The following is an 18351-nucleotide window of genomic DNA, read 5'->3' on the forward strand; positions in this document are numbered from 1 at the left end:
GATATCTCATATGTGCCAAATTCTAAGGCAGCACCCCATCATTCTCAGCTACTGCAATCCCATAATGCACTGGAATGGCCTAAAGGGACAGTCCACCCAAAACATCACTGGAACACAAAAAGAGATATTATGAAACATTTATTTTATATATATATTTTTTTAAGTTCACTAGGGTCAAATATTAACCCCACTGACTTTAATTTTATGCTCAAAAACATAATGAGTAATGATTTTGTGTTCCACAGAATAAACAAGGCTCCATTTCAGTTAGTTAGTTAGTTCTTTAGTACTTTAATCAGTTGTCCAGCATTTGAGTCTATATAGAGCCTTAGTGCTGCCTATGTAGGCATAGGGAGCAATTCTGAAGCAGTAGGCTACTTCTATACTACCTATATAGGCAGCTCACTAGGGTTCAGCAAAACCTTTTAAAGTTTTACTTTTACCCATTTTCAATATGTTTTGTACTGCTGCAATGAAGTAGTATGCATATGGTATACCATACATGGTAGTATATGTAAATGTACAATGTTTACTCATTCTATGTGTTACCTGGACAGAGAAATTCATAATTGTTTGACAGCAAAAATCTGCAGGATGATGCAAAATGCAGATTATACTTCCGCATTTTTGTATCCCTGCCCAGAGACAGTCGGATTGACAGAGGGTTATTAATGGAACAGTTATTGTAAGAGTAGGGTTATCACTCAAAATTGTATGGTACTATGTCTACTCTTTAAACAGCATTATGGTAAAAATGGAACACTATGGCAACAGCTTTCTCACCTGTAAACAACAACGTTTTGCTTGGGGGGGAACTGACAGAACAGCTTCTTCCAATTTCCCCTGCGTTTGGCATGAAACTGTGTTCATGGTCATACCATTTGAGATGTTGACTACAAACAGAGAGGCCATCAATTATTATGACCATAAAAGTTTGCTAAGCAGTATTTCCTACTAAAGCAAGGCAGTATTTGACTCTGGTAAGTGTATCCATAGCAGACTGTTACCCCTTTTCCACCAAGGCAGTTTGAGTGCTGGTTCAGAGCCAGAGCATAGTTTCAAATCAGTTCTTTGTCTTTAAACACCCAAAGCACCAGCTCTGAACCAGGAAAAGTGGTTTGTAAGTAGTACCAAAACATTGCTGGTCTAAAAGAAAGAACCGCTTGCGTCAGGGACTGGGGACGGGGTTATCGTGAGAAACAAGAAACTTGTGACCACCATTTTTTGAAATAGCAGCTAATCGAGCTAATAGCAGCTCGATTTTAATCTCTGTCTATACAAATTACGGCGAGCCATGTTTGGATGCCGATGTAGGTTCGCAAAGCCATGAGCATCAATAGTAATTAAACGTCCGCCATCGGAAAGGCCAGTTGAACCAACTCCGAACCGGCAATAGCACTAGCTCTGGTTGAAAAAGGGTATATGAGTGGCCTTGGACAGCACCATGCCCAGTGCAGTATTGGTGTTTTCTTATCTATTCGGCAAAATGGAAGAAAGCAGCCTTTTTCCTTTTTCCCTCTTTTCTCTAGTCAGGTAGCACAGATTTATTTATTTATTTTTGGCTTTCTACTGTATAGGCAGCCACGTTTTAATGAAAGCCATGATGGATTCAATAAATCATCTACGTCATTATTCCGTGTTAATGAAAAATTAAGATAATCATTATCATTTTTTGTCCCTTGTGAATATTTTAGGGTGAACCAATTCATAAGAAAATGGTTTTTATAACATAAGCACAGATGGGAGAGCGAACACAGTATCTGTCTGCGCTGTCCTTTGTCTGAGGGACTTTGTGGCACAGATGGCACATTCTCACAGTATTTGTTTTGTCACCCTCTTTATCTGACATTTAGAATAGCAATGCTTATTGCCTGGAACATCTTGAAATGCTGTAGCCCAGCTAAATATTTAATGGCATCTCTGTATTTGTTTGTTTTCATCTTCCCAAGTGCAATTTAAGTTGTCATAAAGATAGATCTAGATTGCATTTGTAAATTTGCATTTGTGAAACATACAATAATTTGGGTCATTCTGCAAAATAGGTGTTGTTTGTGTTGCTCATCTGTGCATAACAAAGTTTCTTGTGTGTGTCTGTATATATGTATATATATATATATATATCTATATATATATATATATATATATATATATATATATATATATATATATATATATATATATACACACTTAATATCATAATTTCAATTTAAAGTCAACTCAAGTTGTTAAATGAGCTATTTAAACTTTTTTTTAATGCATAGTTAATGGCAAAATATAATCTATAAATATTGTTATACAATGTCAGAACTTTAAAAATCACTTTATCAAACAGGAAAAGGCTCCGTTCTCAATATAGCATCTCTCATGTGTCTCTGCTGATGTAAGATGAAGTCATGAAGACACCAGCGCTGGTGATAATGGCTTTGTTCACTGGAAAAGGCTCAGCGATGCCTCGTTAGCACTTCTTAAGTATTTTCATCTCCCGTTCTTATTAGCGGAGCCATTTGCAGATAGCGTTTAGCATTATCAATTTAGTTTGGCACTCTAAAAGCTTGCATTACTTATAGCAATCATAGTCTTCCAATCAATACTGTGCAAACAGCCATTTAAGGCCTATGAGGACATCTCACTTTATAGAAGGCTTTTTTGGGTTAAACTGGAAGAGATCTAGGTTGACTTTAGTGAGAGCACTGGTCTAAAATGGCTTTTTTTTTTTTTTCATGTTACATTCTCAGAGCCTTTCGTTCGCACAGTCTGTCAAAACAAACCACATGTACTGTACGTCTATAACAGCTAAACCCATGTCCACTGAGAGCGGCTTTGCATGCAGTTTTAGGTTAACCAAACAATGTTAAATCACCTTGGAATGATATGTGTATGTGTTTTCAAGTTTTCACTGTAATTCTTCACTTGTAAATTTACTTCTCTTCCATGTTCTGTTGCGTTAAACATCATCCTGTAATAAATTCCTAGAATTGTGATCATAATGAATTCCAGTGTACTTGTTAGACATAAACAAGTTTTTACCTGAACAGCAGAGGTTGTTATAAACACAGCTCTGATGGTGGAAAACAGCCATAAATTTTCTTCAGCCAGCAGGACTTTACATGTCAAGTGCGAGAATCTTTTATGGTTTTTATGGGCTGTTTTTGCTAATCCAGTGTGGACCCAACACTACACCAGAGGCCCGTAACGACACCTGAAGGTGCGATCTAATCACGACTCCTCTCTGTTTGCATTTTATTGCCAATTTAGCCGCTCCGAGTGCAGCTCTACTGCGACTGTGAAATTTTAATGCAAGTGTGTTTTTATTGCGTCTTTCCAGGACTTAATGAAAATAGCTTCTGATCATATTGAACATTTATGATGGTTGTTTTACTTGTTTTATGGATAACTGAATGGTTGATGAATTGTCATGGAACAATTTTCAGACAAAATATTGATGTCATAAATAACTACTGAATGACTGCCATGTTCATACAGCCTACCACGTTGGTACCATGGTACATATATCCCCCCCATCCCAAAAAAAGGTACTATAGTAACATGCCAATTTTAATCAAAATTAAATTTCTGTCATTAAGTACTCACCCGATCATGTCGTTCCAAACCTGTAAGACCTTTGTTCAACTTTGGAACACAAATTAAGCTATTTTTAATTGAAATCCGAGAGGTTTTTTATCCCTCATAGAAACCAACATATTTAAAATATTTATTTTCAAGGTTCAGAAAAGTAGTAAAGACAACGTTAAAATAGTCAACCTGACTACAGTGGTTCAACCTTAATGTTATGAAGCGATGTGCAAAAACAAAACAAAAATAACGACTTTATTACCTATTACTTATTTAATACTTTATTATTTATTTACTTTATTCAACAATTTCCAATTTTTGAAGATAAATGAAGGTCTTATGGATGTGGAACGACATGTGAGTAATTAATGACAGAAATTTTATTTTTGGGTGAACTAACCCCTTTAATTATCCCAATTCTGACACAAAGCATGTTGACTATGATAAGTACCATGATACTGAATGATTGCCATTTTCATGTACCATAACAAGTACCAGTATTACCACGTCCAAAAGCATGAATTGTGATAAATACCATGGCACTAAATGATTACCATATTAATATACCATGATATATATATCCAATATTATAGTAACATGTCCAATAGTAATGCTATGGTACCTTTTAGGATATCAGTTGTCAGTAAACTGGTTAACACACTAGTTAGAATGATATAATCAGCACAAGACTCGTTTGTTTCAGCACTGTGCTCTTTTACAGAAGCATCAAACACATCTCTAATTGAGCAGAGAGCTTTGCCTTCCTGACCTCCCATCATGCCCAGAGAGTGAGAGGGAGGCACTTTCCAACTGACAAATGACTGAACAACAAGAGAAAGTCAAGAGGAGATTAAGGAGATGAGGCTTTTTGAGGTTCCTCTGTGGTTCAGAGGAGTGAAATGTCGCTTGATCAACAAAGAGGGAGGAATTCTGCCGGCCCCCTTTTGCCAGGACATGAATGGATTTTCCACTGGTGTGACATCTGGGGAATTGCAAGTTCAGGGGGAACATAGACACCTATTGAGATGCACTGCCAGTCAGTGTGACATCAGGGGTTCAATTAAATTAATTTACCATCCATTTTTTGAATAAAAATATGGCCTGCATTAATGAGGAGTATGATTAAATGGATGGGGTGACAAATGCTTTGTCCTGAAATCAACCAAGAACGTATAAGCAGTGGTCGTGTTTAAAGTGCCCCCTATTATGCTTTTTCAGATATTAGCCTAGCTTTTATGTAGTGTGTAATATAGCTGTTTGTGAATGAAAAGGTCTGCAAAGTTTTAAAGATCAAAGATAGGATAAATTGAGTTATTTTCTCCTAAACTAAATAACTGATTCTGAACTGCTGTCATCAGTAATTAATTCCAAACTACTTAGGTTTGTAACAAAATCGCATAATGCAGTGTTGTAGCCGAGACCAGCTCATTCGAGTCCAAGTCGAGACTGAGACCAGAGAGGGTCGAGTCTGAGTCGAGACCGAGATCAGAGAGGGTCGAGTCTGAGTTGAGACCGAGATCAGAGAGGGTCGAGTCTGAGTTGAGACCGAGATCAGAGAGTGTCGAGTCCGAGTCGATTCGAGACCGAGACCAGAGAGGGTCGAGTCCGAGTCGAGTTCAGAGAGGGTCGAGTCTGAGTTGAGACCGAGACCAGAGAGTTTTGAGTCCGAGTTGAGACAGAGATCAGAGAGGGTCGAGTCCGAGTCGAGACCGAGACCAGAGAGGGTCGAGTCCGAGTCGAGACCGAGACCAGAGAGGGTCAAGTCCGAGTCGAGACCGAGACCAGAGAGGGTCGAGTCCGAGTTGAGACCGAGATCAGAGAGTGTCGAGTCCGAGTCGAGACCGAGACCGAAGAGAGTCAAGTCCGAGTCGAGACCGAGACCAGAGAGGGTCGAGTCTGAGTTGAGACCGAAATCAGAGTGTAGAGTCCGAGTTGAGACCGAGATCAGAGAGTGTTAAGTCAGAGTCGAGACCGAGACCAGAGAGGGTCGAGTCTGGGTTGAGACCGAGATCAGAGAGTGTCGAGTCCGAGTCGAGACCGAGACCGAAGAGAGTCAAGTCCGAGTCGAGACCGAGACCAGAGAGGGTCGAGTCTGAGTTGAGACCGAAATCAGAGTGTAGAGTCCGAGTTGAGACCGAGATCAGAGAGTGTTAAGTCAGAGTCGAGACCGAGACCAGAGAGGGTCGAGTCTGGGTTGAGACCGAGATCAGAGAGGGTCGAGTCCGAGTTGAGACCAAGACCAGAGAGGGTCGAGTCCGAGTTGAGACCAAGACCAGAGAGGGTCGAGTCCGAGTTGAGACCGAGATCAGAGAGTGTCGAGTCCGAGTCGAGACCGCGACCAAAGAGAGTCGAGTCCGAGTCGAGACCGAGACCAGAGAGAGTCGAGTCCGAGTCGAGACCGAGATAAGAGTGTTGAGTCCGAGTCGAGACCGAGATCAGAGAGTGTTGAGTCCGAGTCGAGACCGAGACCAGAGAGGGTCGAGTCTGAGTTGAGACCGAGATCAGAGAGGGTCGAGTCCAAGTCGAGACCGAGACCAGAGAGGGTCGAGTCTGAGTTGAGATCAGAGAGGGTCGAGTCTGAGTTGAGACCTGAGATCAGAGAGTTTTGAGTCAGAGTCGAGACCGAGATCAGAGAGGGTCGAGTCCAAGTCGAGACCGAGACCAGAGAGGGTCGAGTCTGAGTTGAGACCGAGACCAGAGAGGGTCGAGTCCGAGTTGAGACCGAGACCAGAGAGTGTTGAGTCCGAGTCGAGACCGAGAACAGAGAGGGTCGAGTCTGAGTTGAGACCGAGACCAGAGAGGGTCGAGTCCGAGTTGAGACCGAGACCAGAGAGTGTTGAGTCCGAGTCGAGACCGAGAACAGAGAGTGTCGAGTCCGAGTCGAGACCGAGACCAGAGAGGGTCGAGTCCAAGTCGAGACCGAGAACAGAGAGTGTCGAGTCCGAGTCGAGACCAGAGAGTGTCGAGTCCGAGTCGAGACCGAGACCAAAGAGGTTGGAGTCCAAGACAAGTTCAAATTCACAGAAGGTTGGGTCTGAGACTAAAATCTAAAGACCTAAAAGAATATGTAAATATTTGGTGGAAACAATACAATTGGCACCATATTCATCAAATATACCATGGCATGTACACAGTATTTTACTTACTTAGGGTGATATTGGTTTAAAAAATATTATTAGTTAAGGGTAAAAGGCCACATAGTAGGTGGTGTAAAGGTAATTTGTTAAAAAAGATTTCTATTTTGAATAAATGCTGTTATTTTTAACATTTTTAAATCAAAGATTTTAAATCAATCGAATGATGAATGATCACAGCATGTTACAAAAAAACATTAAGCAGTTGTTTAATCTGAATTTCAGCTCCGGATCTTCCTCTGCTTTTGAAACTGCATGTAAAGAAGGTAAAGTTGAATGTACATTTAAGCAATGCAGTATATTCCTCTTAACACTACTAAACTTAATGTCACAATCAGCATGTTGCATTTCATTCAGCAAACTAGCTAAGACATACAAAAAGAAAATAAGCACATTCGCCTATGTAATTGAAGAGATCATTCAGCTTTCAATTTATTTGCACTTGAAATGTTAGTAATAATCCTGGAGATGTTGCAGAAGCCAGTTTTGCAGCAGTGTTGATTAGTTTGTACCCTGCTAAATGAAAGTGGAAATGTGCCATTAAACGCTGTGCAAATGGTCCATCGGTACTGACATTAAACCTTGCATTTCTAAGGCTGTACATCTGAATGTAAGAAGGCAAGAATGACAGCTTAAAGGGACAATTCACCCAAAAATGAAAATTATCCCATGATTTACTCGCCCTCAAGCCACCCCATAGGTTTGTCTTCTTTCAGACGAACACAATCAGAGTTATATTGAAAATATCCTGGCTCTTTTAAACTTTAATGCCGCTAATGATTTTGAAGTACAAAAAAATAATTCATAGTACTCCAGGGGATTAATAAAGGCCTTCTGAAGCGAAGCGATGGGTTTTTGTTTAAAAAAATAAAAAAATACTGACATACGTTTTACAGGAAATTTCTATTTCAGTCTTTCAACATTTCACGCTAAATTCAATGCATTACTTGCCATTTCTTTATGAAATTTACTAGCAATTTCTGAAAATTGTTTAAAAGAACATCATATACCAACTTTTTGTCAGTGTTGTTGTTTATTCAAATAGGGAATAAGGCACAATAAAATATCCATAATTATATGATTGAGCTGGAAGGATGTTGGTTTAGAAAAGCCCATTTCTTGGGTTCTCCCCTGAAAACGTCTTCTCCGAGGTGGTTAGAAATTGCCCACATTTATGCCCGTTGTGGTTATTCTGCTCATAAAAACATCTGCTGAATCTGCAGAACAGCATGATGCAGCAGCATTCCATGCCACGGAAGAAAAAAAAAAAAAAAAAAACCCACTGACTGCACTGGTGTTTTATTCACCCTACTCAGCCGCACGGTAATTGTGGCTTTGGGGGAATAAAATATAGAGTGGCTATCTGAATGCACGCCTCCATTAAACTGTAACTTAAACCATCTGATGGAATGTCTTTGTGTTTTAAAGCTATTCAAACCCTTTACTGGCAGAGGCGGTTGGACGGCGTATCAACCAGCGCTCCACTAACAGACTTTGGGTTTGCTTTTTTACAAGTGCTTCTCTCTTCCTAGCCACATCCTTTGTATTTTACACGGATTTAGCCCTGGATGCCGCAGCCTAGTGACCATAAAATGTCAACACTGACTGTTAAGAGAGATGGTGAACGTCAACAGAGCAATAAAATGACAGATTGAGAAGCAGAGGTTACACAGCCACAAAAGGAAATTGTAGGATGTCACTTTTCAAAACTCTGATAGCTAATAACTATATGAGTGTTTAGATGAGCCTTTCAAATTGTGGGGCATCAAAAATAGACAGAAAGTCCATGCAAATGCACTAATGTACACATTTTTTTTTAGCAACAACAATCTGAGGTGAAAGTACATTACATTATATATTGAAATATACACAAAAGTTGATTGAGTGGGAAATTATTATATTATATTTTATCCTCAATGCTTTATAGAAGTGGATTTATTGAAGTTTCTATGGTAACTGCTTCTTTGATAAGATGAATGAGTATGAGAAACTCTGGTTTATATAATTCATATTTGAACTGAAACCAAGTTAAACAAGCAAAAGAGTTCATTTCTCTAGCGAACTAACATACGGTGGAAACTGATTTACTTTTCTGAGGTGAATGTAATGCTACGTGACATTATTTACAAGCAGTTTTATTGATGTCTTTCTGCCGTTGAAACACAGATTGAGTAATTACACAAGATATGATATGTTTCAGTAAGTTATACTGTATCTTTCAACATACCTTTAGATGTTTTTTTCATGCTGTATCTAGCGAAAGCTTTAACTGAGGCACCTAAACAGCGATCTATCACGCCACATCAAAAAGCATCAAAACAGAATTTATTGTTTGAATTTTGTGATAAAATGGAAAGAATTTGAAAGATGACACTTTGTTTCTTATTGAAAGTAACAAAACATAGAGCTTATTGCAATTATTGGTGCACTATTTTTCGCCGCAGCATTGGGGGAATTGGTGTTCCTCTGGCCATCTTGACTTCTGAGAGACACTGCCACTCTGAGAGGCTATTTTTATACCCAATCATGTTGCCAATTGACCTAATAAGTTGCAAATTGGTCCTCCAGCTGTTCCTTATATGTACATTTAACTTTTCCGGCCTCTTATTGCTACCTGTCCAAACTTTTTTGGAATGTGTAGCTCTCATGAAATCCAAAATGAGACAATATTTGGCGTGACATTTCAAAATGTCTCACTTTCAACATTTGATATGTTATCTATATTATATTATGAATAAAATATAAGTTTATGAGATTTGTATATTATTGCATTCCTTTTTAATTCACAATTTCTACAGTGTTCCAACTTTTTTGGAATCGGTTTTGTAGATAGATAGATAGATAGATAGATAGATAGACATGAACAATACATTAGGTTCTACACATCCCTGAATATTGAATTAATTTCTAATCATTTTAAATACCCACCTAATATTCATTAATATTCATTAAGAATACATACAAACATTATATTCCTGTAATTGGCAACATGTGAAAAAAAAATAATAATAAAAAAAATAAAATTAACATTATACTACGATTAAACAATTATACGATTAGTACGATTATACTATGGGGCTGTTGAATGTCGAATCTGATTGGTTGACCAGCATTCTAAGGCTAAAGTAGTTCTAGGCAGGTATTGACCGAATTACAATTCCATATCACTTCGCCAAATGATTTCAGTTATCTCAATAGGTCCTACAACCTACAACCGCAAAAGAAACAAAACCCACAATGACACTGACCAAGCAAATAAATATAGTAAACCATAGGATGAAAACAACAAATTTGTGTCATGGTTTTTGCCACAAAATACGTTTTATTATATACACGGAGGAGCCAAAGCCTGCCACCAGTTTCATGTGAGTTAAGGCAATCACTAATAAGTGTAAATATTACAGAGTTAATCGCAATTTTTGGGGGCCTGCAGGAGGCAAAGCCTTTTGTAGCCTGAAAGAAAATTGTCATGGCTGAAATATCAACATCTTTATATACTGTAATGTCACTTGTGCTGTGCTAAAAAACTGGCTCGAGTGTTTTAAAGCCAGGTAGGACTTTTCTATGTATGACGTTATGAATGTATTCAGGGCACAGAATCATAGCACTCTGGCTGACCGAGGTTATAAAACGTCTTCATTTATTTTGCAGGATAATTACACTTGGCATTAACGGACAAAAATGCGCCACTGGCAGCCTAAAAGAGAGCACGGATCCAGTTGTTTGGGTCAGAGCGCTTCTTGCCAAGTTCAACATAAAATCCTCCTGCCATATCATTAAAAGGCTGCAGTAGGAATGCATATTCCCCTTTTACACTTACAAGTCTCCCACCAGACATTTTTATACTCATGATCGGATTCACATGAAGCCAACGGTGTAGCATGAGAATGACTCTCAGTTAACCCTGCAGATGTGGCTCACTTATTCATCTTATAACATGTTGCTAGAGTTTCCAAAACCTCTTCACTTATTTCCATTTCTCCTCTGGCCCGGACCCACATTTGCTGTTAAAAGCCTCCTACATGCACTGGAGATGGAGAGTATTATGGAAATGGCGCTCATAATATCTAATGAAGGCGTACCTATTTGGTTTAGAAATAAATATCAGTTGCTAAACAACATTACATTTATTTCTGCTGGAACTTTGTGACCTTATTTATCAGTTTACGCAAACGCAACGGTCATTTTTCTTTGGATACCCTGTCATCTTTGTAGACGTTGGGATGCAAATTAGGAGCAATCAGTGCTGGGAAAACATACTAAATCACAGGTGATGATTCATAATGCAAGAAGACAGTTTTCGGTTCATGCATCAGTCGGCATGAGCATGTCAACCGTAGCTGATTTGTGGCAAAAAAGCAATTGACTAGCATGACACCCTGCAAATCACCAGCAACCAAGACCAAATATTCACCTTATCTTCTAACCTACATCATCCGCTTGACATTTTGCTGTGTCTGTACACATAAGCCGGAGACATCTGGAAGTCAAGTAATTAGTCAGATGAGCCTTCAAACTAGATGTGGAACAGTCCGGTTAGACGCCTACACATAATAAAGTAGGCCTGCATCGAGCGAACGCCTCTGAAACATCCTCCACAATGCGGATTACCACCAATTCAGCTGCAGAACGTGTTTTATCAACTGAAAACACAAGTCTAACATGACTTCACGTTTGTGATTTCTCTAAACTGAACGTGAACTTCAAAGACACATCCAATAAGAAGATTGTATTGCTCAGAGATTGCTCTTTCATAGCTCAGGAGAATGAATATGAGAATGAATTTCCTCTTTAAAAAGAAACAAATGTGACACATACAGTAATATTATGAAGCTATAAATGTAACAAGGGTATCACTGCTCAGATACCACTATTGTTTGAGTTCATGTTAGGGCTGTCGTTTTAAACATTAAAAGTTTAACCGTTCCAAACAATTAATTTTTTTTTTATGCGATTAACAATATTTGCATAAAAATATGTAGATGGAAACTCTTTTTGTGATGAGAACCCATAAATCTAACACTGCTTAAAGAGTATGACAGCTTAAGTTATCTGAATGTATCTTCAAGTACTTTAACACACCACGAGCTCAACTTCCTGACTCTATTTAGTGTCTTACAGCATGAAGAGCCTCGTTACTTTAAATGGCTTGTTCTCGTTCACTTTGCTCCCAAGAGGACGTCTATAAGTCTCAAGGCTAAGTGCTTCCATTAAAACTTCAATGAGCTATAAAACCTATGTAAATTCATTTCCTTAATCATACTTATGATACTTGGGTGACGTACTGCTTTTGGATGCAAAAGTGCTTCCCCTTTCACAGACAGGAAGATTCTTCCAGGTATCTGATCCAAATCATTTTAGACACTTAAGCTCCGAAGCTGCTCTTTTAGGCATATTTTTTAATGCTTAAAACATTGCAATATTTGATCTTAAAGACATAGCTTACTTTAAAATGAAACATTTAGGTTAATTTACTCTCCCTCAGGCCATTGAAGATGTAGGTGACTTTACTTCTTCTTCAGTAGAACAGTAAAGTAGATTTTTAGCTGAAACAGTGGTTCTGATTCATATAATGGAAGTCAACGTGTGCCGTCACTTTGAGATTCAAAAAAAACATATGCAGACAAAACTAAATTAAGGTTTTATCATTGAAGTCTTAAAAAGCTAATCGATTGGTCTGTGCAAGAAGCTAAACATTATTTACAGCATTATTACCTGTAATTCACAGCTTTAGCAAACGGTCCTGAGCACATTCACGACAGTCTGCAGCGTAATAATGACGTATGAACGGGAGCAAACTAATACGTGAGCTGACACTGCATTTACAACAGAATTAGTACTTACTTGTGCTCATCCTGGATGCCACAACTTATATATGCGTGATCTCAATCAGGAAAATTGAATTTTCATAGATTCTCAACGTTAAAGCTCCAGCGCATGTGTCATCATATGACAAGATGTTCGAGCTGCAGACTGTCGTGAATTCGCTCAGGACCGTTTTCCGAGGCTGTGGATTACAAGTAATAATGTTCAGTTTCTTGCACCTTAAGACCTCAATGTATCGTCAGGATTCACGGGTATTAATTTTGTTTTGTCTGCATATGTTTTTTTGAATCTCAAAGTGATGGCACCCATTGACTTCCATTATATAAATCACAGAGGACAACAGTTTCAGCTAAAAATCTTCTTTAATGGTCTACTGAAGAAGAAAAAAAGACACCTACATCTTGGATGGAGTGAGGGAGAGTAAATTAACAGCAAATTTTCATTTTTGAGTGAACTATTCCTTTAAGGACTTATATTTCGCAATTTTGAGTTTACATCTCACAATTCTGACTTTCCATTCACACCAAGGATTATCACTTTAATGATAACAATAATGATAACTATTATGCTAAAGATAGTTTTAAAAATCATTCTAAATGTAAAAGAATGGCCACATCACAACTATAACAATAATATCACAGAGAAACGATATTGTTGGAATGACTTTCAGAAGGATTTTTTTTTTTTTTTTTTTTTGGCATATGATGAACGATTAAAACTTTAACAGCCAATCAGAATCCATTCTGCTTTGAAGCACCTCCAGCATTTAAAGTGGCAGACTACAAAACTGCAGTGAGTACTTAGAATGAACAGAGCAATATTGTGTGTTGGTGCGGACGCTAATACAGTATACAGTATATAACGGGCCTTATATCTTGCAATTGTGAGTTTATATCACACAACTCTGAGAAAAAGGCTTTTTTTCCTCATAATTACAAGTTCATATCAAGCAAGTCTGAGTTTATAACTAGCAATTGTCAGTTTATGTCTTACAATTCTGAGAAAATAACTTCACAAGCTTCCATATTTTTTTTGTTTACTGTTGCACGCTAAATAATTTCGGTGACCACTTGACATGTATCATAACGTCTTTGAGAAAAAAAAAAAAAAAAACAGTTGCTTTAGCAGCTGATGTAACCAATCATGAACAATGCTCATGACAATATACAACTGCTAAAACTTCTTAATGTTAAAAAACATTCACGAATTCTGATAGAAAAGAACCTTATCATTATTTTATGAAGGACATCCAACCTGTTCTTGCTTAAGCCTTGTGGTACAGCCTCCTATACACTTCTGTTCCCCGAGGTTAGCAGCAGTGGCTCTTTTACAACTCAAGTCATGTACACAGTGATGAAAATAAATTGGGTGTAGAGGAGAGACCCATGAGTACGGTTGCCAGACACACACAGGAAGAATCAATGTAGCTGCAATGCTGCGTTTTGGCGAGGGCTCAGACAATGCATCTTTACATTTCAGTCAGATGGCCGACGCGTGTTTACCTGCTGTTATCAGACCACAAGCACACTCGCTCATTTGGTCTTTTGTCAACCATGCTGCTGATTTATTAAGTTGTTGCAATGTTTCCATCACAATCTGATTCATTAAAACACAAAAAAAATAAAAAAAAAACAAGCAAAGAGGGCAATGAGCAAGTTAGCAAGTGTTGTATGGTTAGCCTGTCAAACCTCACACCAATTCTCTGGGGTTTGTGTCTGTTAGCCAAGTCTGAAAAGAGCTGAAATGAGCCTGTGGGTTCTGGGTTTTATAGCTGAGAAATAAATGCATCTCTGATGCGGTTGGATAATACTCAGAATTTATTTCATTTGGGCAACATTGCTCTTCATAAACAACAATAATACTACTACTTACCATTTCAAGGTACTACAACTGTTTTTGTAATAGAAAGTGTATACGTATATGTTAAAATTAACCTTAACCTTCCAAGAGTGTGATAAATAAACCTAAAGTAGTACCAACTTCTTTTTTTTAATGGGACTGCCAAAAGTTTAGACTTTTAAACCAATTGTTTAATGTTTCTCTGTCTCTAAAAAAGCTGGGTTGTATGTTTGGGTCAAATATGGACAAATCCAACCACTGGATTTAAACATTTAGGTAGCACTTTAGTTTAGGGTCAAATTCTCACCATTAACTTGTTGCTTATTAGCATGCCCAGCATTTTCAATGTGTGTATATGTATATGTATATGTATATGTATATGTATATGTATATGTATATGTATATGTATATGTATATGCACTACCGTTCAAAAGTTTGGGGTCAGTAAGATTTCTTAATGTTTAATGTAAAAGAAGTATCTTCTGCTCACCAAGCCTGCATTTATTTGATTAAAAATACAAACAAAAACAGTAATATTGTGAAATATTATTCCAATTTAAAACAGCTGTTTTCTATGTCAATATACAGTAAAGTGTAATTTATTCCTGTGATCAAATCTGAATTTTCAGCATCATTTCTCCAGTCTTCAGTGTCACATGATCCTTCAGAAATCAATGTAATATTATGATTTGATGCTCAAGAAACATACATTATTATTATCAATGTTGAAAACAGTTGTGTACAATTTTTTTTCAAAATTATTTGAGGAATAGAAAGTTCAAAAGAACAGCATTTATTTAAAATAGAATATTTTCTAACATTATAATTGCCTTTACTTTTGATCAGTTTAACTCATCCTTGATGAATAAAAGTATTGATTTATTTTATTTCTAAAAATAAAATTAAAATTCTTACTGACCCCAAACTTTTGAACGGTAGTATATATATATATATATATATATATATATATATATATATATATATATATATATATATATATATATATATATATATATATATATATATATATACACACACACACACATATATATGTCACTGTTATACGTCACAGTATGCAGTACGCAGAACACTATTTCATTACATTCAAATGAGACATATTCATTAACCATTTACGCACTGGTGTCACAATCAATTTAATGACTGAAGCAAATGAGCAAATGCAAATTAAAATAAAAAACTTTTCTCAAAAACTCTAGGGAAATTTGCAGTGATGGTGAGCTGTACAAACTGCAACTGGTGTAATGGTGTAATGGACTGCATTCATTGTGAACTGAGATTTCAACAAAGTGAGTCTACAGGTATTTCAACATTATGAAATAAATGTTGGTAACCAACAAGGTCAAGTTTTGCATCCTACTCGACAGCATTCTCAACTCATTCATAAGCTTCTGTCAAGACATTTCAACTGCAGTATACTTGGGTGACCTTTTGTAATATTTAATTCATTCAGCACTCACAAATTCAGTTGGTACACATTCAGAGGTAGACCACCATACAATCAGAAACTGCCATCAGAGCAAAACAAAATGACAAATACTGCCACATACGGGTCAACTGCAACATGACAGGTTGATTCCAATGTCTAAATTAAGCAGAATTAACCAAAAAGTTGAGTCTGTCATGGCTTTCATTCCAGCTAACAGGGAACATTCTCAGACCATTCTGGCAACATTCTCTCAATGTTTTTAATAAACATTCTTCCAGTAACATTAAGAGAGAGTTCATTCAAAGTTGTCTGGTCTTTAATAATGTTCTCTAATGCCCAAAGCCTAAATCCGAATACTGCAGTATTACGTTCAGAGTGCTCTGTTCGTCTCAGTAACTGTATGGCGTTGAATTAGCTGCGTTGGCAGCCACAGTAATTTGCTGCCACTCCACATCCTCTGTGTTATGAGTAACGCTGGCCGAGAAGCACAAAGATTCTTTTTCAAGCCTTCACTTCTGTAAGGACAATTGTAGCTACCTGTACCATTTATTTTTGCCTTAAGATATATGAGGCTATTTGTCATTTAGCAAATCCCTTTTCCAAGCAAGCAACTGATCGGACATTTACTACAGGAACAATCCCTATGGAGCAACCTGAGCTTAAGCGCTACTTAAGATATTTATACCAGACACACACACAGTGTGTGTGTGTGAGAGAGAGAGAGAGAGAGAGAGAACACTGCCTTTCAAAAGTTTGGGGTCAGTGAGATTTGTAATATTTTATCTCTTATGCTCTCTTATGCTCACCAAGGCAGTAAAAACAGTAATATTGTCTAGTATAAATGTATAAAATAGTATAAATGTCTGCTTTCTATTTGAATATATCATTCTAATATGATGATTTGCTGCTCAAGAAACATTTCTGATTATTATGAATGTTGAAAAAAAGTTTTTGTGGAAACCAGGATACTTTTTTTTTTTTTTTTTTTTTTTTTTTTCAGGATACTTTGATTAATAGAAAGTTCAAAAGAACAGCATTTATTTGAAACAAATCTTTTGTAACATTACACATTTCTGTACTGTCACTTTTGATTAATACAATGCATTTTCACTGAATGAAAGTATTAATTTATTTTACAAAAAGACACACACACACACACACAAAAAGTTATTGACCCCAAACTTTTGAACTAAATGCACATCCGTAACAAATTCAACTGTTAGCTTTTCAGGAATGTCATCATTCTGTCATCATTTACTCACCCTCATATATATACCCTCATATATTATACTGTTCTTTTTTTGAAGCTTGAAAACTTCAGTCTCCATACATTAACTGCATGAAAAAGAGTGAATACCATTTAATGAGAGGATGATCCACTTTAGTCCATGTCAACAACTTCATTAAATATCGCCAGCACGGATATACAGTGCATTGCTACTCAGAAAATAATTTAAGTACACCAGCAGATGAAGGAGAGGGGGAAAGATGGAGAGAAGGCTGGAAGCCACAAGACAAATGACGAAGGTAAAGTGAGAGGAGGGTTGGACGGCTTACGCTGTGTTGCATCGTCCTCCAGACAATCCTCTGGGATGCGAAAGCAAAAAACAGAGGGAAAAAAGGGATTTCATTGAAAGTGGAGATGACAAAGAGAGAAAGCATACCATGGGCAAACACATGATAAATATGCATTAGACAGAAAAGCAATATGCACGATTACATTTGATGAATGGCATTGCTGGGATATTCCATCCCATTCCCCTCGGTCTCTGAAAGAAAGAAAAAAAAAAACAACGAAAAAAAAACAAAAAAACAACGAAGTACATCCCCTTTACAAGCAAACACTTCTCTCTAACTCAACATTTATTTAACCGTCACATCTCTCCATTATATATTTGAGGGTTAACTTTAAACTCATCCGAGTGGAAAAAAAAAGACACTTGCTCATATTGGATAGAAAGTCATTTTAAATGAATTCTCACAGTTAGCCGAAGGCTAAAATAAGATTATGCACAAATGCAATCTTGTTCTACTTTTAAGTCCAATTCACATTTTCATCTATTCTTGTTAAGTATTATGAGTCAGAAGACTTCATTCCAGTAGAGTAACACTTCTTCAACACTTCTGCAAGACACTACTTCATCATAAGCCTAAAAAGAGGGGGACATAACAATAAAATAATAATAATAAAGATAAACTTTATCAAACTTTATTAAACCTGACAGCATTTCTACATGATTTAACCCTTAAAGGTGAAGTATGTAGGATTTGTTATGGTAAAAAAAAAAATCTCTAATTTATTGTTCATTGACTACTAATAATATGCCATTCATGGCTTTATCACCCCCAACAGTGTGAACATGAGTCTCCCAGACACCATCTAAACATTGAGAGGAGTCCGCACAGATCTGTCAATCACATTCCAGCTCAGCCTATAGCGAGAGTTTAGGGTGTGGCTACTGTAGCAGGCAGAGCCAGAGGGTGTTTAACCAATGTGGGACCAAGACTGATGCGTTACATGGGAAAAGACAT

At 37.2% G+C, this 18351-nt stretch overlaps 1 protein-coding gene across 2 annotated transcripts in view; it reads right to left on the minus strand.

Annotated features, from left to right (window-relative positions):
* Positions 1–18351, minus strand: part of gpc6a (glypican 6a) — a 262772-nt gene that overhangs the window by 33466 nt on the left and 210955 nt on the right. The window contains exon 7 of one of the 2 annotated variants that reach the window (XM_067403638.1): positions 17377–17406. The exons of the other annotated variant lie outside the window; for it this stretch is intronic. Coding sequence (XP_067259739.1) covers positions 17377–17406 — 30 coding nt within the window. The remainder of the gene's footprint in view (positions 1–17376; positions 17407–18351) is intronic. 2 annotated transcript variants of the gene reach the window in all.

This window comes from Chanodichthys erythropterus, chromosome 12 (genome assembly GCF_024489055.1).
Source record: "Chanodichthys erythropterus isolate Z2021 chromosome 12, ASM2448905v1, whole genome shotgun sequence".
In the NCBI taxonomy this organism is placed as follows: Eukaryota; Metazoa; Chordata; class Actinopteri; order Cypriniformes; family Xenocyprididae; genus Chanodichthys; species Chanodichthys erythropterus.